Raw genomic sequence first — 21,645 nt, forward strand, 5'->3', positions numbered from 1 at the left:
ATTTTTGGAGCAATCACCAAGGGTATACTACCCATTTAAGTATTGAAAAAAGTAAATGAATAGGCCTACATATAACAAAAGTAAACAAGAAATATTATTTATGATTCCTGCCTTTATTTAGGAGTACAGTTAAATATGGAAAACTTCAATTTATTTATACAAACAGTTGTTAATATAACAAACCATACTTATCCAAATTATTATTTACAAGTTTTATGGGAAGTTTTTACTTTAAAGTCATCAAAGAAAGCTACTCGTGTTTAATATATTGCATAATATGTACAGATAACTTTGTAAGTTAAACTAGACTGTCAGAATTGAGACAACTGTCTTTTGGGGGAGATTTGTGTTATTGACAGATTGTTTGTTGTTTTGCATTTGGAGAAACATCCAATTAAAAGGTAAACAAGACGGCTACTGTTTTGCAAAAAAAATCAGACCTGGAATTTCATCTTTGAGAGGGCAAGGCCATCTACGTTTTTAACAAGCGCCCCTTGCATTTTATTGTATAGACCCTCTTGCAAAAGGCTGAACAGTGAATAAAAATGCGCATCAACCAATTTCCATCATTTTGTCAATGCCTTTGTGTATAATTTGATTCCCAAAATGGCGGACAAATAGGCGTGTGTAAGAGCGCTGCGCATTGTGCAAGTGGTCTAAATCATAATTATGTGACCATACAAACAAACTTTACTGAACTATTGGAAAAAAAGGAAGGGAAGTATTTTGAAAGGGTGCCAAGATAAGAGCCCAAATTCATAGAAACATTGCTTTAAAATTTTCTGCAAGGCAAAAATAAGCAGAAGTACCAGTCTTTGATTAAACATGGCACAGTGTTTTGGCTGGTGACCTTCTTCTGGTAAGCAGATTTGGTTGTGCTTAGCTACTTAGCAGCTCTGTGAAATAGTCCCCAGTGCATTGGATGCCTCTATGGCCCAGTTTCACAGAGCTGCTTAAAGCAGAAAACAGTGCTTATAAAATATAAACTATCTGCTAAGCATGATTTGGCTGTGCTTAGCTACTTTATGTGCTTTAGTAGCTCTATGAAATCAAACCCAATGAATGGAGGCCTCCATGGTCTCATTGTAATTGCAGGTCTGAACATTTCGTTGCACTCTTTGTTACTTGTTCGACTTTACTTAAATAAAGAAATGTACACAGTTCATACTACATCAAATGTGTCAGTTTCCAGTGAATAGAGATTGAAACTTTTAACAAAAATAGATGTATCAAAGTTTTAAAAGATACTTCCCAAAGTTTGGCTTTATGGTAATTTTATTTTAGGACTGTGAAATGACTCTCTGAGAAAATCTGTTTTCCTTTACAAAAAGATTATTTTGTCAGTAACAATACATTGAATTTACTAGAGGCGTGCACTATGGCAATATTGACAACGCATCTAAAGATGAATCTTGATCTTAAAGGCAGTGGACACTATTGGTTATTAGTCAAAATAATAATTAGCTTAAAACCTTACTTGGTAACGAGTAATGGGGAGAGGTTGATAGTATAAAACATTGTGAGAAACAGCTCCCTCTGAAGTGACATAATTTTCGAGAAAGAAGTAATTTTCCACGAATTTGATTTCGAGACCTCAAGTTTAGAATTTGAGGTCTCGAAATCAAGCATCTAAAAGCACACAACTTCGTGTTACAAGGGTGTTTTTTTTCTTTCATAGTTATCTCGCAACTCCGACAACCAAACGAGCTCAAATTTTCACAGGTTTATTTTATGCATATATGTTGATACACACCAAGTGGGAAGACTTTTCTTTGACAATTACCAATAGTGTCCACTGTCTTTAAGTGATATCAAACCCTGGACTAGACAAACCACCCTAAAGGCCAAGTCCCACTGCAGTGATAACTAGAACGAGAAAGATAACGCAAAAATAACTCATTCCAGTGGTTGAATGAGCGTGTGCGTATTCTGCGTGGAGCAATTCAACCAATAGAATGCGTTCTCTTTGCGTCATGATCGTTATCATGACTCGGCCTTAACACAGGTCTACCTGCAGGTTGACTAATCTATATTGCAGCAATTTGTGGCATTTCACGGCCTTGCGTTAAGAGCCCCGGATTCAAGCTCTGGTATTTCTGATCAGCAGAGTCTGAGTTCAAGGACACAAGTGTCATGACTGGGACGGTCCCAGTCATGACACTTAAGCAAAACACTCAACTATGATTGCTTTGTAAAGTTGGGGAGGTAGTGCTTTCTGCTCAGCCAGGCTTCTGATGGATGATACCCACGCCTACATCCGTATGGACTGTAAAGGGGGTAACCCTGTTTCAGCCCAAGATTAGGTGGCAACGGCCCCTAGAAAAATAGTTCATTTGCAGCAGACACCTTGAAGTGGCCTTCAGGCCTTGTGTGTCTAGCGACTAGCCTAACAAAATTATCTTCAATGATTAACCACACTACTTATTATAGTACTGGAAGATGTTCCATAATCTGTATTTGGGAAGCTTCAACATAAGTTTATCTGGTGTTTTGAGGCAATGGATAGCCCCTGCAGGCCCTGGCCTAATGCTACATGAGCTCACTGCTTGTAGGTCTGGACCTGATCTTGTTAGCTCAGTAACGTGTGAGTCTCAAACACATCTCTCCTTTGTTGAATCACTTTTCGTCTCCATCTCTTCTGAGCCGATCCAACACGATCGATGTAAGAAGGTTTGCGAGTTCTTGATGATGACGTTACCTCCTGGTGAAAAAGAAAGAAAAAAAAAACCAAAAAGCCCCTTTAACTTCCTGCTGTGAATTTCTTTAGCTAGAATTGAAAAAAATCCACTTTAAATTTTAAGCAGTGCCATTTTTCACACTCTCAGAAAAGGTTAACAGGTTTATAAGAAAGGGATTGCACTCACTCTCCTTAAAGGGTCTGTATACATTTGGTAATGACTCTGAAAGGTCAAATGGCAATAACAAACTTACTTGGTAAGAAGTATAGCAGCTTCGGACAGTATAATTTATTTGTTTGAACAAATTTTCACTTCAAAGTACTGTGGTTATGGAAAAAGATACCACTTTTTATCTCCCAAAATTTGAATCTGAGAAGAGTTACTGCAGTAACGCTTTGTAAGCAATCCCTTTAAAAATGAAGGTCTGCAGACTACCATCAAACAACTTACATCTGTTTCATGCAGCGTTCGCCGTTGATCTGCATGCCCCCTCTTTAACATACCAGGGTCCATGATCAATAAGGCAATAAGATACAGAACCAGTATCCCAGCAAAGACAATGAGGAAGACAACTACGATCTGAAAACAAACATGAGATTAACAAAATGTTGGGTAAGATGATGGAAAATTTGGCCCCTCCCAGGCAAAAACTTTAAAAATCTTCATTTTGAGAAAAGATAAGAGATCAGCTGTTTTGCTGCAAAACAGGCCGAAAGTGTAACAAGAGGCCAAGATAGGAAATATGTTTTCATCCATACATAGTATGCGTTTGAAACTTTGAAAATGAGGAAGAAATTATCATAAACACAAGCACTTTCCAGTTTGAATGGGGAGGATTTTCCATGGAGCTGTGGAAGTGCAATCCAATGGGATCCTGAGATAATTTACAGCAAGATGATGACAACATCCTGAGATAAGTTATCTTGGAAGACGACAGCTTGAAAATCAATTACACTTTATCTAAGGATGACGAAATCTTGAAAGTAGAATGTTTTCTTCCCAAGGTAATTTATCAGGCGTTCGCAAAATTTTTATGTGTTCTCAATCCCCAAATGAATTATCTCGGGAAGCTGACATACAGCAGTTGGGGGTGTCGCCATCCCAAGAGAAGATAAAATATATTGGGAAGACGACATCTTTCTTCAGGATGTTGTCAAACCAAGATAAAGGAGAACGCTGATTAACTCTCATAAACCTTGCTATCGGTTGGTGGTCTAGTTGGTAAGACACTGCTCTAGAATTGCAATGGTTGTGGGTCCTAATCCCACCCGAGTAATATGCCTGTGAATTTTGTTTTCACAGAGCTCAAGAAAGTGCTGAGTATACAGTGCTAACACACATTGGTGTATATGGGTAAAAACCCAAATTAATATTCTCATAATCCTCTTACCTCGATGGTGATCGTATTTCTTTCTTCATAGTGGCATTCACACCTCAAGCATTCCAACTCACTCCTCTTTGTAACGTGCTCACAAGTACTTTAAAGGAAATTAAGAACATGTAAGAATTAAAAGGTAGGGTCATGCATCGGTTTCTGGTTAAAGGAACACGTTGCCTTGGACCGGTCGAGTTGGTCTTTGAAAAGCGTTTGTAACCGTTTTTTATAAAATGCATATGGGTAGAAAGATGTTGTAAAAGTAGAATACAATGATCCACACAAACATGCCTCGAAATTGCGTGGTTTTCCTTTTACCTTGTCGACTAAGGGTCGGCCATTTATGGGGGTCAAAATTTTGACTCCCATAAATGGCCGACCATGTTAGTTCGCACAGTAGAAGGAAAACCACGCAATTTCGAGGCAAACTTGTGTGGATCATTGTATTCTACTTTTAAAACATCTTTCCAACCATATGCATTTTATAAAAAATGGTTACAAACGCTTTTGTTTTGACCAACTTGTCCGATCCAAGGCAACGTGTTCCTTTAACGTAATGCTCAGTTGTTTCAGATATCAATAAAGACTTATTGGGTTGATGTACATGTATAGACCTTTTCATCAATCAATTTAACATTTCAAATAATACAAGAAAATTGTCAGAAAATTGCCAAATTTTAAAACGTGGTTCGTCGGAGCTCTTACTGGCTTCTAAGATTTGTTTACTGACTTACCATTCTACAGCAGGTAGAGTGACGACTGTTACATTCACAGGCTTGCCTGGACATACACACTTACAACGATTATCCTCAAACTGTGCCTGTAGGTCGAATTGAAGACAGTAAATCTCTCATTTATTATTTTTATTTATCTAGTTATTGTATTATTAATTACCCTTGGATCTGATGTCCTCTCAGCAAAACACTCCTCTTCAAAATTGGATAATGGGGTGATTTTGTCTTAACAAATTTCCTATTATAGCTCCATCTGATAAATGTTAAACGGTTTTACTGAGCGCCCCTCGACCTTTTCAATCAAAATGAGGGCAACCGCTAATAATTCAATAAACATAAATTGGTACCAAACTCAGTAAAATTGGTTGATATTTGTGATTTGGGAAGGGGGGAATTGGAACATGTACCTAATAAGCAATCCAAGATTCCACAAACCTACCATACTTGTTCATGATTGCTGAACAAAATAAGGTTTGATTACCTGTTTCTTTTTAGGCTTGAATTACATCATGGGGGAACAACTGCAGAAGTAGACCTTGAATTTGACCATGTCATACATCTTTCTTACTATATATACAAGGTACACTCACTCAGCAGTCATTGTACACTCAACAATTACTGCAAATATTAGTTTTAATAATGAGCATTACAGTAACATTGCAGTTTGCTAAAATTGCTAGCCAACAGTGTTAGTCTGAGTGATAGTTGCATAATATCATGATCATTGTGATGGTATTGTGACAGTGATGTAACTAACGGTATAACTTTGACTTTATGAACCATCATGGAACAATAAACTTGCTCCAGCTACATGCCTAACTAACACAATGACTTCTATTTTATCCAAACAGACTGTTAGTGTTACAAACACTAACAGTTAACACTGCCATGTCATAACTACAGCGTTAGGGTTAGTGTTATTAATATCACTCAGTCACTGACTGTGTGCTGTCACTGTCATTTTCAATCAAAGAATGTCATGCATTCGTATGTCCAATTGTAATAATACAAACCTTTGAGACTCCAAAGCACAAGATAATCACCAAAACTAAGGAGAGTGCCGTTCCCGCTGTTGTAGTCATTTTAAAAATGTAAAATATACGTTTTTTGCAAAATCACATGAGACGATGATCAGAAAAAGTCTACCGACTGATGTTGTTGTTCCGCGTCTTAGAGCGCCCTCTTCTGACATTATTTTCGTCTCAGCCGAAAATATTAAATGTCGCCCTCAATCGCTAGTTGTTTTTGTGTGCCCTTTAATTTTTCAACATGGCTACCACATTGAGGCAAATTCCGTTGAGTTGCAGCGGCCACACGAGGCCTGTTGTTCATTTAGATTTCAGCGGAATCACACCAGATGGGTACTTCTTAATTAGTGCTTGCAAAGGTGAGAAATATTGGAAGAAATTAAGAATATGATGGCGGAGTTTCTCATAAGACACACTGACACAGGAACGTGTCGTAACGTACGCCGTGTGCATTTTGCATTGCTCTTTTTTTTGCAGTGATCTTTTCATCATCATCATCATGTCATTGTCAATTCATTCATTTCTTCACAAGTCAAATGTCACTTGTCAGACCATGCAGACAGTCGTACGTTTTTTTTTTAGAATGGCATAAATACCGTAAACACATCGTCAACATAAATAGTATATTAACTTCAACACCAAACGCCTTGCTGGGGAGCAAAAATTTCTTTACCAAATATAATTAATAAATAATTTAAAATAAAAATAAAAAAGTTTCCAAATGGCCCCACCACTTTCTCATTCGATATGAAATAATCTAATTTACCTCAATTAGATATTTCTGTAAAACTTTATGAAAAAGTGGTAGCGCCATCATTGTTGGCCTATATACGGTAAGTTTTCCGCTTTCGTTAATAATGAGCTATGCCTGCCAAAATACAACAAACACGCGGGCTCTTCTCGTCTGTGGCTGAGGTAAAAAGATTACATAAAGCACGGATTGGGTATTTTTTCGGAGTAACTATAGAATACAGGTACACTCGGAGCTCTATCTGTGCCTCCGCGGAGGCGGAGTCGCGGCCACGTACGTTTTAAGTAACTTGGTCGTAGCATGGAGGAAGAAAATAGCTGGTCGTACTATACTACTTGATTGTATTGAGTGCGATTGATGAATACAACAGATAAAATGTTAGGGTCGTAGGGAGTCAAAGTGTGACGTGAGTGGTGAGGTAGGTGAAGCAGCCGATAGAGGGCGTTTTAGGAAGACGTGCATTTGATGCAATCGTGAAGACGGGGAAGCTGGAGGCGCGGAGTCGCAGAAAATAGCTGGTCGTACTATACTACTTGATTGTATTGAGTGCGATTGATGAATACAACAGATAAAATGTTAGGGTCGTAGGGAGTCAAAGTGTGACGTGAGTGGTGAGGTAGGTGAAGCAGCCGATAGAGGGCGTTTTAGGAAGACGTGCATTTGATGCAATCGTGAAGACGGGGAAGCTGGAGGCGCGGAGTCGCGGTGTTGACAATGGCCGATAGAGGGCATCTTTAGGAAGACGAGCATATATGACGAATCGTGAAGACGGGGAAGGTGGAGGCGCGGAGTCGCGTTGTTGGCAATGGCCGATAGAGGGCGTTTTTAGGAAGACGGGCATTTGATGCAATCGTGAAGACAGGGAAGGTGGAGGCGCGGAGACGCGGTGTGGACAAAGGCCGATAGAGGGCGTCTTTAGGAAGACGAGCATATGATGCAATCGTGAAGAAGGGGAAGGTGGAGGCGCGGAGGCGCGGTCGGGCTTTCTTTCCCTTTTTTAAATAATCCTCTAATGGGGTCAAGTGTATGAGGGCAGTATTAATAATTGTACGAATTCGGGCTTTCTTTCCCTTGTTTAAATAATCCTCTGTTGGGGTCAAGTGTATTAGGGCAATGTTAATAATTGTACGGAATTCGGACTTTCTTTCCCTTTTTTAAATAATCCTCTAATGGGGTCAAGTGTATTGGGGCAATAATAATTGTACGGAATTCGGGCTTTCCCTTTCCCTTTTGTTTAAATCCTCTAATAAGGTCAAATTTATGAGGGCAATATTAATTATTGTACGGAATTCGGGCTTTCTTTCCCTTTTTTAAATAATCCTCTATTGGGGTCAAGTGTATTAGGGCAATGTTTATTATTGTACGGAATTCGGGCTTTCTTTCCCTTTTTTTAAATAATCCTCTAATGGGGTCAAGTGTATGAGAGCAAAATTAATAATTGTACGGAATTCGGGCTTTCTTTCCCTTTTTTTAAATAATCCTCTAATGGGGTCAAGTGTATGAGAGCAAAATTAATAATTGTACGGAATTCGGGCTTTCTTTCCCTTTTTTAAGTAATCCTCTATTGTATTAGGACTCGGCCTTTAATTATTTCCCTTTTGGAAATAATCCTCTTTTGGGGTAATATGTAGTACGGCAATATTAATAATACGGAGTTCCCATAATTATTGAAATAATCATCTAATGGTCTTGTGAGTTATCGTATAAAATAAATTGACAACACAGCTGCGCATTAGCTATAGCGCTGTTGTGCATCTTCCAGAGTGCCCTCTAGGTTGCCAAATATTTATAGTTAAGCAACAGAGCGCGACCTCAACTCCAGTGTACTGTGTACGTATGAACGTCACCGCGACTCCGTCTCCACGGAGGCGCATTGGAAGCTTCGAAGTGTACCTGCATTCTATAGTTGTGCCATTTTTTCTTTGCAGGACGAACGTTTGCAAATACGTGCATGGTGGGTACTTCTAGAAACTATAAGAAGGCTCCCCTGCGAGCCTCCCCTGCGAGCCTTATACTTTAGGGGTCTCATATTTAGGGCCTCCTTAACGCTTTACGTTTTTCAAATCAGCGTTGATGGGTGAAAGTTTTACGTCCGTTAGCAAGCCAGAACTGAAGTTTCCTGTGTACTGTACACCTAACTAAAGCTTTCCCCAACCTACTTAATATACATTCATGAGGCTTGCATTTCCTTTTCGTTGAGTGAAATTAAAACACATCGTCAAAAAATACAATTTTCTGCTGTAGGGCACATTTCACAAAGAAAACTTCACAAGATTGCAAGAGGCAAGTTACGTGGGAAACACGTTTGAGGTTTTTATTGCTCGAAACTCTGGCTCAAAAAAATACAAACTGCATTTAAAATGACAAAACACGAAAAACATGACATTTTAGTCTTGCAATGTGATCAATATCAGCAGAACTTTAATTTTTTAAATCAATTTTGGGGGAAATTTTGTGGTGGGCTGCAGTCTATTTTTCAGCTGAAGTGCCGGGCGGAAATTGTCAGTGCTGGGCGGGCCCGCCCACCGCCGCCCACCGTGGCTACAACGCTGTCTCCAACCGTATGCAATTTATTAAAAAACGGTTACAAATGCTTTTTATAGACCAACTTGTCCGATCCAAGGCAGCGTGTTCATTTTTTTTTAAAGTCACACACACAGGCCTGATACTTCATGGAGGCAAAAAGGCGATTGCCTTCATGCCCCCAGTCATTGCCTTGGTGCCCATGAAATGCTACAGTAGAAAGTAAAAATTTCCTCACATTTTGCATTGTACGCATATTTTGTACTATGGGTTAAAGGAATTAAACCAATACAGGAGAAGTTTATTTGACTAGCCGTCTTTAGCATTGCATTTATTATTATTGATCCTGTTGATTGTATTTTTGAATGCTCGTCCTTTATTAATTAGAGGACCGGCTCTCCTTCCCTTGTCTCTACATGTATTCAAAATTGTTTAGAGGCCAATTGATAACAGTAATCTCATCATATCCTTACTTACATGTACCTATCCATCGGTGGATTTTTCTTTCTTTTCTCTTTAGATGGAAAGCCAATGCTCAGACAAGGCGAGACTGGTGACTGGGTCGGAACATTCGATGGTCACAAGGGGGCAGTCTGGGGAGCAACGTTAAATTTTGAGGCATCAAAGGCTGCAACTGGTGCTGCAGACTTTACTGCGTGAGTCACTACCTTTCCAAGCTCCCCCCCCCTTCCTACCAACACTCAAGTCTCTCCATGGCACCAATACCCTCTACCGACACCCAAGCTCCCTTTATTGGGGACATTTTTTGACAGTCTGGCTGCTGTTCGTTTTTCTTCACTTTTATCTTCGCCTTTAATCCCAAACCACATCCAAGTAAAGCCTTTAACTAAAGTGCTGTAAGGTAAAATCTTTGTGGCATTCTGCATGCAAAAATGTTGGCAACTCTGCTTGACCCTTTTGTTATTGACAAAAGCTAACATGGATGCATGTTATAAATGTTACAGACCAGATTGTCAAGAACCATGGGCTGATTTCACAAAGAATTAGGACTAGTCCTTACTTAGTGACAGTCCTAGGAGGTGTTAAAACCCTGAGGCTAGTCCTTAGTTAGGACGAGTAACTCGTCCTTCGAGATGAGAATAGTCTTAACTCTTTGTGAAATCCACCCCATGCCACTTAGGTCTTCCCCAGACCTTATCCCCCCTCCCAAGCACTCCAAAAGCAGCAACACTTAGTGTGTAGTTTTAGCAATCTCATTATACACAGCAAATGAGGCAATATTGTAATGGGTTGTTATCCCGTGGATTTTATCAGCTCAAAAGTAAAGCAATAGATTCCAGCCATATTTGTTTTTATAGATTGTTAGACCAGTGACTCTTGACTCGTTTTTTTCTATTGTTATTTCAGGAAAGTTTGGGATCCAATTACGGGAGATGAACTTCACAGCTTTGCGCATAAACACATCGTCAAGTCAGTTCAGTTCTCAAAGGTATGTACAGTATGTATGGCCGTTTCCAAATTTGGTGGCTGAGGCTTGGTCACCATATTGACATGTTTTGAAGCATTTATGGCCCTAGCAATCCACTTAGCAATAGGTGTAGCCACAGCCGCCAAGTTCAGATACTGCCAATTCTACGGTGAAGACGTAAAAAACTTCATCACTAACTTATTTTGTTTTACCTTCAAATCATCATTCATAAATACCTTGGACAGTTTGTCCATTCTGATGGGTCTAGAGGAGATGGCTGTGGTAGGCGAAATATCATTCAACTTGAGTGATCATTTCAAAATTCTGCAGGCACAAGAGGAAGCCACAATAGTCGACCCAACTCTTCATGAGGAACTCGAGGGACTCCGTGATGTTCCGGTGACAACCTTCAAGACCACCACTGGAGGTACAGTTCGGGGCAAGAACATTCTGGTTGACTCCGATAGCTAAACATACACCATGAAATGGAAGAAGGACCCCACTTCTCCATTCTCTGCATGGGTGTGTGGCGTTGCCCCATGTCTGTTCTTCAGTATGGTGATCATTTTAGGTTTGAACAAAACAAAAATGACCTTCACCCTGCCGGAGGAATGGTTGCTGTGGCTGTGAACGTTGCAGTGAAGAAGGCCCCCAGCCAGCGACATGGTGGAAGAAGTGTTGACTGAAATGGTGCCTGCTGATGCTCCCGTCGCCTGCCCAAGACCAAGCAACCTTACACGTGCTGCCAACAGAGCTCGTCAAAGTAAGTGTCTCAAAGAACTTCCAGCTCAGGATGGCAAGCATCCGGAAGGATATCTTCAGAAGGATTTTCATGTTGGGGAATCCTGGCATGTAATATTTCCAACCCCAGAGGAGATGGCGCCATTTAGACGGTACCTTCAAGATAGTGAAACGTCCATTCTATCAGTTATCTACCATCCATGCTTTTGCAAAGGTGTCTCCGGTGAACAGAAGGAGGTGCCAGTAGCATACTGCTTCATGGGAAGTCGGGCCAAGAAGGACTACAAGCAGGTATTCAAGCGGAGCCTGCCATCCGGAAGTCGGAACCTGGCAGAGGTGGTAGTTGACTTCAAGAAGGCGATCTGTTCAGCCCCATGCAGCTGTGAAGGGGTGCCTCTTCAATTAGACTTGAGCGGTTTGGCGCCAGTGTCAAGCCTTTGGTCTGGTGATACCCTTCAAGTATCAGGAGTGGCAGCACGTTAATCTGGAGGTCGCATGGTCCAAACCCTGCTCTAGTCAAATTTCATCCCCAAATTACCTCAAATTTACCCAGTCAGTTTCCCTTGTGGTTTAATATTTGATGATTTTAAGAAGGAAGTATTTGATGAAGATCATAATATCTATTGGCAAATTGGCAATACAACGACAAGAATATCGCAACCAATGTAAAGTAGTTAGGAATTTGATCAACCAGGCAAAGATCATCCATTATTCATCTCAAGTACAAGAATCCTCAGGAGATCAAAAGAAGCTCTTCAAGATAATTGGTAAGTTGTTGCTCAAACCCAAAACCCTTGTCCTTCCATCCACCTACAATGACCAGGACTTAGCAAATGAGTTCCAGAAATTCTTTGTCACCAAGATTTCAGACATCCGCTCATCATTTTCATCAGTCCCTTACAACGTACCGCAGACATTGCCACATCTTCAACCAGAGTGTAGACTATCTGTGTTTGAGCCTGCCACTGTTGCTGAGATTCAAAGGGTTATTATGAAATCTCCTTCAAAATCCTGTGAGCTGGATCCAGTATCAACATCCATGATAAAGCAAAACATTGATATATTTGTACCCTACATCACTAAGCTTGTAAACGAATCTCTCAGTTCCGGTTGTTTCCCCGATAGCCTCAAAGTTTCCTACATCAGGCCGCTCATCAAGAAACCAAACCTGGACAAGGAGATATTCAAAAACTACAGACCGGTTGCAAACTTAAAATATCTTGGAAAAGTCATCGAACGAGTAGTGTCATCACGTATTTCTGATCACATTCATACTTTCAACCTGTCCGACGTGTTCCAGTCAGCATACAAGCCTTTCCATGGGACCGAGGCTGCACTAGTCCGTGTGAGCAACGATATTCTCTCTTCTATGGACAATGGTAACCTTACAGCACTAGTCCTGCTAGACTTGAGTGCTGCTTTTGACACTGTTGATCATAACATCCTTCTCTCTCGGCTCCAGAATCACCTTGGCATAGAGGACACAGCCCTAGCATGGTGCAAATCGTATCTCCACAACAGAACTCAGCATGTATGTATTGGCACTGCGATATCCGACCCTGTTGTTTTGAACTACTCTGTGCCACAGGGGTCGGTACTCGGCCCGCAGTGGTTTACGCTGTACACTTTACCGATTCGTGACATCATCCTCAAGTTTAATCTGAATTACCATGTGTACGCAGACGACACTCAGCTATACATCACGTTTAAATCTTCTCAAGAAAACGCCAATGCATCTATTGCAAGACTTGAGAAATGCATCCAAGAGATTCAACGTTGGACACAACAAAACTTCCTGAAGTTAAATGATGATAAGACAGAGTTCCTTTTATTTGGGTCACGTCAACAGTTAACTAAGGTTTCAGTGCCATACATCTCCATCGGTGATGCTCGGATAGCTCCCTCGCTGAAAGCTCGGAACTTAGGGGTTATTTTTGATTCATCGATGACACTTCAGCCACACATCAACAACATTGTTCGTTTATCATCATATCACATCAGGAATATAGGTAAGATTCGCAAGTACTTGGACAAAAGTGCCACTGAAAAGGTCATTCACGCATTTGTTACTTCTCGTCTTGACAACGGCAATGCTCTTCTCTACAGTCTTCCTAACAACCAGATTTCCCGACTTCAACGGCTCCAAAATACTGCTGCTCGCATTGTGACACTGTCTAGAAAATCCTGTTCTATCACCCCCATTCTGAAACAACTACACTGGCTCCCTATCTCTCAACGAATCATCTTCAAGCTGATGCTCATTGTCCACAAAGCTCTAAATGGCAAGGCTCCCCACTATATTTCTGAACTGCTTCAAGTTTACACTCCTTCAAGGAATCTTCGATCAAGTTCCATGCTTCTCCTCATTGAACCCAAGTCTCGACACTCATGGGGTGACAGGTCTTTTTCTGTAGCCGCGCCACGCATTTGGAACTCTCTACCACTTAATCTTCGATCTTGTCTTTGTACCGCAAAATTCAAGTCTCTTCTCAAAACTTATCTTATGTCACAGGTTTTCAATGACTAATTTTGTTGTGTCTGTTTTTCTTTGTGTTGTGTTTTTGTTTTGTTTTGTTTTGGTTTACTGCGCCTTGAACACCCAGCAGGGTGGATATGTGCGCATTACAAGTCTTATTATTATTATTATTATTATTATTATTATTATTATTATTATTATTATCTATTGTTGGTATAATTTTACTTTTGGTCCCTTCCCTTTTTGTTAAAATTTTCCTTTGTTACATCATCTTATCACCTTTGATGGATTTGTGCGCTTTATTAGACTTTATTAGACTTTATCTTGACTTCTCTTCCTTTGTTTAACAGAACAGCGATCGTCTGCTGACTGGTAGCAACGAAAAGAAACTAAAGATATTTGACCTGGTCAATGTAGATGCCGACCCCGTTGAGATCAGCGCACACACATCCAACATCCGCTGTGCTATGTGGTGTTGCAATGATAAACACTTAATCAGTGCATCGGATGACAAGACCATCTGGTATGAATGTAACAGTTCTGCACTAGTGCTAAATACAGTTCTAAGCTACATAAGTACCCAGAACTCGGACAAAAGTGTCAAATTTCACTAACGCACACTTACTTCGAAATTGTATGTTTGTCTTCGACTGACTACATTACTAGTGCAGTTTGGTGTGTGGATGATGCAGTGATCGCCTACATAGGTGATGTGGCATGTTTGTCTGACAGCCAGGTATTTTAAGCAAAAGTACTGAGTTAGTGAGGGGTGCTATTGCCAAGGAGTCAAGGACCCAGCTGTAAGGTGGTTAAGGGAACACGTTGCCTTGGATCGGTCGAGTTGGTCTTTGAAAAGCATTTTTAACCGTTTGTTATCAAATGCACATGGGTAGGAAAATGTAAAAGTAGAATACAAACATGCCTCGAAATTGCACCGTTTTCCTTTTACCTCATTGACTAAAACAGTTGGCCATTTATGGGAGTCAAATTTCCCATAACTGGCCGACTGTGTTAGTACGCACAGTTAAAGAAAACCATGCAACTTTGAGGCAAATTTGTGTGGATCATTGTATTCTACTTTTTAAACATCGTTCCAACCATATGCATCTTATAAGAACGGTTACAAGCGCTTTTTATAGACCAACTCGTCAGATCCAAGGCAACGTGTTCCTTTAAGCTGTAAGCATGTAAAGGCTCCTGTTGGTAGCCAGCCACATCTAACCAAAGTGATTCTGCTTTTTGAGCTAACTCTCTAGTGCTGAGGATTCGGTTCCCACAAGTTCATTGAAAGCTATTCCAGAAGTTATCGAACGGTTGAAATTCCACCATTTGAACATTCCTCCTCAAGTTTGGATCCCAGTTTTAGACCTTTCTGTCAGCAATGACGCTCATCCTTGAACTTTATGTTAAATTAATTCCATTGGCCTGTTGATTTTTCTTGATTTTTAATTTGAAAGCGCTCAATAAATTATCACATCACTGCTCAAATGTAAAAGAAATTTCTTTAAGATTGTTTTTGTTTTCCTTTGTCTCTGCAGTATTTGGGATGTTGCCAGCAAAACAGAAATCAAGAAAATCACCATGGATACAGGAACCATCAATGTGGACATCTCCAAAGATGGTGATATCATGATAGTTTCCCACGGCAACAAAGTTAGCTTCTACGACACAGAAAGGTGAGGGTCGTACAGGTGTTTCGCTTTTTCTGTTGTACTTCAAAATATAAACTAGAATAGGCTTGGGTGGGGACTACTGGGCCCAATTTCATGGCAAAGAATCGGCGCTTACAAATGCAGGGAATTCCGTGCTTAGGTCAAGCATATTTCATGGGTAAGAGGGGAATTTTGGCTTGTTGGCGTGCGTACTCCACATTACTAGGCATTCTACGCTTACACAGCTACATAGCTCAGAAATTTGGCACTTGCACAGAAGCTGGGAATGGTGATTGTACATGTAAGTGCAGAAATTGGCGATTAGCAGAGCCATGAAATAGGGCCCAGTTGAATTAGCTGGCTGCATGAGTAATTGTGCTCTCACTTTGGTACCTTATGGAGACTAAGTACAAAACAAAACGAGGAAACTAAAAGGACTCCACATTTGCCTCTACCAAAACATAATGTTTACTGCATTGGATGGGAAATAAAATACTGAGTATAAAACTTATTTTGCAATTTAGCCCAAAACACTTTCTTCACAGAGTAAAGGTCTTGAGGAAAAATGTATGTGCATTTTAGTAGCCCCACACAGGAAATTCAGCACCAGGGGAATACTGTGTGTACAGCCTCGTAGCGTGCTAAGGGTTAAGTGGAACTTGCATAAAAAACCTCCAAACCCAGTGCCATTACTTAGGTTGCAAGTGCGTGTGGCACTTAAAGAAAAGGTTCTTTCCAGGTTTTTCCAAAATGATGGGCATTCTGGACCCAAAGTTTGCAAATTTGGCCAAAGCACGCTTAATTAAAACGAGCTCCTTATTATCATGCAACACTTCTGCTGAGCTGCAGTTTTCCGCAATTTCATGGAATGGAAATCTGCTGCTACAAAAAACTTGGCGTAAAATAAATCACAGCAATACAAGTTCTCCTCATGCAGCGTACATATACCTTCTTCACCTTTCTTTCGTACAGTCTGGCTCCGTAGTGTTTTTATTGCTTTTTGAATTATAAGGGGATGATGTGGGAACTAGACACTGAAAGGGCCCAGTATGCAACTAGGACACATTAATCCTTGTGTACAGCATACCTTCTACACTATTTTTGCTCAGTTTGACTCTGTAGTGTTTTTATTGGGGATGGGGGGGGGGGGGCAGATGAAAAGGGCCAAATACGCGGCTAGCTTCGGTACATGCGATCAATAGGAAAATTAATTTCCACCTTTTTTCCAATAAAGAGCCGCATGCCTGCATTATGTATTTTTTTTACTGAATGTTTTTTTTTCGATATCAAAAGCTCTACCATGCAGACTGGAGCTTTTTAGTAACTTAATTTATTATTTTATTTTTGTGAATTTGATGTTTAGTCTACTGGCCACATATCTAGCTTATAAATACACCAACTTGTGCATTAGGAAGTAAAAAGTATTATATCACCCCTTACAAATATTCTGCCTTTTGCATTGGTTTAGTGCGCTTCACATGATATGTCTTAGTTTTACTAGAAACAGCGGCCGTGTGATAGTGCATCGTTTGCAGTGTGATAGTCCAACGACTATCACACGGCCTACAGTACCCAGACGTCTTTCTACCCTCCTGGAACCCAATCAGTTGTGCGTCTGTTTATCTGAAATGTGTGTACGAACGTTATATGTAGGAGGATGATAAACAGTTGGAGTGTTATAAAACAAGTATTGACTGCTTTTACTCGTTCTATGGTCAAAACTCTGACTCCCTCTGAGACCCACGGACCGTTCCATTTTGCGCCAGGGATCTCCTCGGGAGTCGTAGTTATAACCATAGCACTCGAAACAGTCAATATTTGTATAGGCCTAATATACAAAACAAAGTTATGTAATATTGTTTGTACTCATTCTTTGTCTCTTTAGATATGACATCATTAAGACCTTTGAAGCTCCATGTACCATGAACTCGGCTTCACTGCATCCTGATAAAACATGCTTCATAGCAGGAGGAGAAGATCTTAAGATCTATAAGTTTGATTACTCCACTGGAGCAGAACTAGGTGGGCCTTTTTACTCAGTACCCACTTTATACTGCTTATATTGGTGGGCGATATCTGGTATGGTGTAACCCCCCTCTTACCGACCTTGTGCATGTGACATCATTGGAGTAGGGCGCCCTCGCAAAGAGGTCAAAAGGGACACTGTTCATTGACTACGTAGTCCTGTACGCTGCGCATACAAATCTGTGCTTTTTCCATTGTTTATATCTAAGATGGTGTCTGTATGAGGTAAATGCAAAAGGTCCATTGTGCCCCGTGCTCTGGGATACCTTAGTTATTGTGGGGTTTGGGTATCCTTTTGTATAAGTGGGGTAGAGTGTTTAAGAGAATTAGAACCCTTTTTTTGGGGGGGGGGTTGGAGGTGGTTTTTGGGGGGGGACTGCCCCTACCAAATATTCCTTGCGGAAAATGTGATGAACAGTAAATGGAGATCCCGTTTTTCTCAGGGAAAATCTTGAATGGTCCCCCACATTCCCACAGAGCCATCAATGCAAAATAACTTTTTTAAACAGTTCTTTTTATGGAACATTTTTCCTAATGTCTAGAGATTTAGGATAGCTGCCTATTCTGCTGCTGTATTTATCAAGCACCCCCTTGTTTACCTATCTTTCATGTGCACCATTGAAAGACATTCACAGAGGCTGCTCTCAACGCCATCAATAGACTGAAGAGTGTTAAAGTAGATGTTATCACATTGTTACTGCCTCAGAGCCTATGGACTCCTGAGTCCTTACCAATAACATTATTTTTATTTTTTTTACAGAGTCATACAAAGGCCATTTTGGACCAATCCACTGTGTGCGTTTCTCGCCTGATGGAGAGCTCTACGCAAGCGGCTCAGAAGACGGCACACTTAGACTCTGGCAGACAACGTTAGGAAAGACCTACGGGCTCTGGAAATGCGTTGAACCCGACGAAGCTGGGTTGGATAACTGCTCGATGTCAGAGGTCACGGCACCACAAGTTATAAAAGTTGAATTATGATGGGAATAAGGAAAATGTGTGTAGTGTAAAGATCAGCTGATGCAACATTAGGTTTGGGGGGGTTACGTATGGCTCAATTGAAGGTCAAAGGCCGTATGTCATTCCACTAGCCATGTTCAAGTTTGATAGGAAGCTGTGATCAACCATTTCTGAAAGTGAGGAAGCATTTACCTACTGCACTTATATACGATACCCACAGTGGATAGAAGAGGCATATCGTGGCCGAGTGGTTTAGTGCAACGGACTCAAAGTCTGGTTGCTGAGGCATCAGGATGAGGGTGTAAATCCTGATCATGACACTTGTTTCCCTGAGAAAGACGCTTAGTTACGTGTATAACTGCTTCTCATCACCCGTGGTAAATGCGTACCTGTGAGGACAGAGATTATTCTTGTGATTGATAAAGCTTCTAGTGTGCCACACACTTGGCAGCACTGAGAGGGTTTAGGAAATGAAATATGTGGCCAAGTGACCGGGGGTGGATTTCACAAAGAGTTAGGACTAATCTTATCTCGAGTTAGGACCAGTTACTCATCCTAACTTAGGACTATCCATGCAATTTGTGTATCTCCTGTGACTAGTCCTAAGTTAGGACTGGTCCTTACTCTTTGTGAAATCGACCCCAGGGGTTATAATGGTTTAAGCGAATCGGTCAGTCTTTGGTATTGCACTATATAAGAGTCAATATTATTATTATCATTATTACTATAGACATCCCAAAATATCCCTCCGTTTTATTAAGTGTGACCTCACAACCGTGTGGATACTTGACCTTTGGAACTTGTAAGTAAGCCACACCCTCAAGACCTAAGCTGTACTGAGGAAACTCTGTGATACTGATTTACAGTACTATTCAGTGTTCACATAGTTCTATCATTGAGATGTTGTGTGTTGTAATACCACATTGTTGTTCATTATGTTTGGGAATAGCATGAGGCTGTATGCAAGTAATGCAGGCCTCGAAAGAACCACAGCACCCACAGCAATGGCCCTGTGCTTTTGCCGTGGTGCCTTTTGCAAAGCTCCAATACAAGTTTGCATTTTTCTCAGAGTAGGAGTGCCCTTTACCAGAGGAAAACTGCTGTGCCCCTTCAAGAACGAAATTCAAGGCCACATGACCCTTTCTAACGCATCCTCCTCTGCAGTTTGCTTGTAGTTTATTTTAATGTGTTGTTTTGTGCAGTAAAGATTTTAAACAACAAAACTTAGAGACACTGGACACTATTGGTAATTGTCAAAATCCAGTCTTCTCTCTTGGTGTATCTCAACATATGCATAAAATAACAAACGAGTGAAAATTTGAGCTCGATTGGTCATCGGAGTTGCGAGATAACAATGAACGGAAAAACGATGTTGTGTGCTTTCAGATGCTTGATTTCGAGACCTCAAATTCTGAGATTTCGAAATCAAATTAGTGGACAATTACTTCTTTCTCGAAAACTACTTCACTTCAGAGGGAGCCGTTTCTCACAATTGTTATACTATCAACCTCTCCACATTGCTCGTTACCAAGTAAGGTTTAATGATAATAATTATTTTGAGTAATTACCAATAGTGTCTACTGCCTTGAAACAAAAACATCAAAAATCTGATGAATGTTTAGTTTGCATCTTGATATATCGTGATACTGTTTTAATTTGTAGTCCTAGTCCTGTGACAATAATTTTACAGGCATATTACTCGGATTCGATCTGCCTCCAGCTTCCGGGCAATCTTGGTAGTCTAGTTCATGCTTCACCTGAAAGTGAATATGCGAGGAGAATTTTTGTGATGTAAACAATCGGTATTCTAGCCTTTATGATTTGTTTTTGAATGGGCAAGGGAGCTAAGGCATTTTTCCTCGGTAAAGGGCACCCTGTGAAAACAATGAAATTTTCTACTGGAGATTTTCAAGAGCACCAAGGCAATGACCAGGGGACATGGAGGCAATCACCTTCGTTACCTCCCTGAAGTATTAGGCCTGGGTAGTGTTGTGTGAAAATCTGCTTCTCTTTCCCAAACCGCTTGGAATATGAACCAAGCTTTTTATGCTGTATTTCTTGTCACATCTTTGTGAATGTAAACAAACATCACTGTAATATTTGCTTCCAAATGAAACAAAGAAAGTAAAAAGTATTAAAAAAAACCTACTTGCTGGTATTTTTAGTTTCTGTATTTTCTTAATTTACGTGTGTGTGGTATTTAATAATAATTATTATTTTTTTATATTTTTTTCTTGGCGGGGGGGGGGGGGAAGTCGGTCATCCCTCCTTTCTAATTAATTTTTATCAAAAGTAATTTGTTTTCACAACTCTGAAAGAACATATGAATGACCAAACTCTGAGGTAGAACAAGATTGAATGGATGCATGTAGGTAGTCAATAATTAGCCGTCGCAATAAAGACCTGATCATTCAGACCATAATAAACAGCTGCTTAAAAACTTGCCCTAACCCCCACAGTAAGTGTACCCCTCATGTTCAGATGTTGCATGCATAAAAAGTTGAATATTATTTCATAATCTGATATACCTGATGGCACACTTCATTTTTGAGATACTAAATCGGTCCACTAATTAATACCTAATTAGCCACTTAAACAAATGCTTACTCGTATGACTGTACTCGCTGTAAAGTAAATGTACACTTATTCAGTAATCGGATAGACCACCTCTAGCATGGTGGGGCACAATGTTACTTTTGGAGGAAGCTAATTAATTAGTCAACTCATATCTAATTATTCGCTAGAATATACAACTTTGTCCTACCATTTTTCAGAGGGAGCCGTTTCTAACAATGTTTTATTATCAGCAGCCCTTCATTGCTCATTACCCAAGTACGTTTTTTGGCAATAATTGGATAGACCACCTCTGGCATGGTGGGGCACAGTATTACTTTTGGAGGAAGCTAATTTGGTCCACTTTTATCTAATTACTCGCTAGAATATACAATTTGTTCCTACCATTTTCAGAGGGAGCTGTTTCTAACAATGTTTTATTATCAGCAGCTCTTCATTGATCATTACCCAAGTACGTTATTTAGCAAAAGATAAACTCAGTAGCCTATTACCACTCGCTTTATGAAATAAGACCCGGACGGGCGGCATACGTCATTTCAGAGCTGACCAATCGTAAACGCAGAAAGAAAAAGCCCACGAAGTTTCAATTGATAATGATACCCATTATTAAGACCACTGAGCAGTGTCAGTTTCTTTGTGATGTGGTGCTTGCATGCCCCTTGGCTATTTGAATGTGAATGACCTAAAGTAAGCACGTGA

The 21,645-nt window shown here is 40.3% G+C and overlaps 2 protein-coding genes across 2 annotated transcripts; one reads left to right on the top strand and one right to left on the bottom strand.

The window, feature by feature from the left end:
- Positions 1-92: 92 nt before the first annotated feature.
- On the bottom strand, positions 93-5,942 carry LOC139939918 (transmembrane protein 9B-like). The gene is made up of 5 exons (XM_071936080.1): positions 5,801-5,942; positions 4,788-4,873; positions 4,069-4,156; positions 3,129-3,257; positions 93-2,701 (listed from the first exon to the last, which is right to left on the bottom strand). Exons 1-5 carry the CDS (start codon positions 5,867-5,869, stop codon positions 2,570-2,572), a joined length of 504 nt encoding a protein of 167 aa, XP_071792181.1. The 5' UTR covers positions 5,870-5,942; the 3' UTR covers positions 93-2,569.
- A 92-nt stretch (positions 5,943-6,034) lies between these two features.
- On the top strand, positions 6,035-20,522 carry LOC139939999 (serine-threonine kinase receptor-associated protein-like). The gene is made up of 7 exons (XM_071936189.1): positions 6,035-6,174; positions 9,610-9,745; positions 10,458-10,539; positions 14,086-14,258; positions 15,274-15,411; positions 17,273-17,409; positions 18,173-20,522. The coding sequence occupies exons 1-7, from the start codon at positions 6,057-6,059 to the stop codon at positions 18,391-18,393; spliced, it is 1,005 nt and encodes a 334-aa protein (XP_071792290.1). The 5' UTR covers positions 6,035-6,056; the 3' UTR covers positions 18,394-20,522.
- Positions 20,523-21,645: the final 1,123 nt, after the last annotated feature.

This window comes from Asterias amurensis, chromosome 7 (genome assembly GCF_032118995.1).
Source record: "Asterias amurensis chromosome 7, ASM3211899v1".
Classification (NCBI taxonomy): Eukaryota; Metazoa; Echinodermata; class Asteroidea; order Forcipulatida; family Asteriidae; genus Asterias; species Asterias amurensis.

Bases quoted from the DNA above. Each gene is read 5' to 3' on its own strand.
- LOC139939918 (XM_071936080.1), bottom strand. From the start codon at position 5,869: ATGACTACAACAGCGGGAACGGCACTCTCCTTAGTTTTGGTGATTATC. The intron at 4,874-5,800 runs GTTTGTATTATT...TTCGACCTACAG, and splicing joins TGTGCTTTGGAGTCTCAAAG to GCACAGTTTGAGGATAATCG. The intron at 4,157-4,787 runs GTAAGTCAGTAA...TTTCCTTTAAAG, and splicing joins ACTCTACCTGCTGTAGAATG to TACTTGTGAGCACGTTACAA.
- LOC139939999 (XM_071936189.1), top strand. From the start codon at position 6,057: ATGGCTACCACATTGAGGCAAATTCCGTTGAGTTGCAGCGGCCACACG. The intron at 14,259-15,273 runs GTATGAATGTAA...TTGTCTCTGCAG, and splicing joins TCGGATGACAAGACCATCTG to TATTTGGGATGTTGCCAGCA. The intron at 15,412-17,272 runs GTGAGGGTCGTA...TTGTCTCTTTAG, and splicing joins AGCTTCTACGACACAGAAAG to ATATGACATCATTAAGACCT.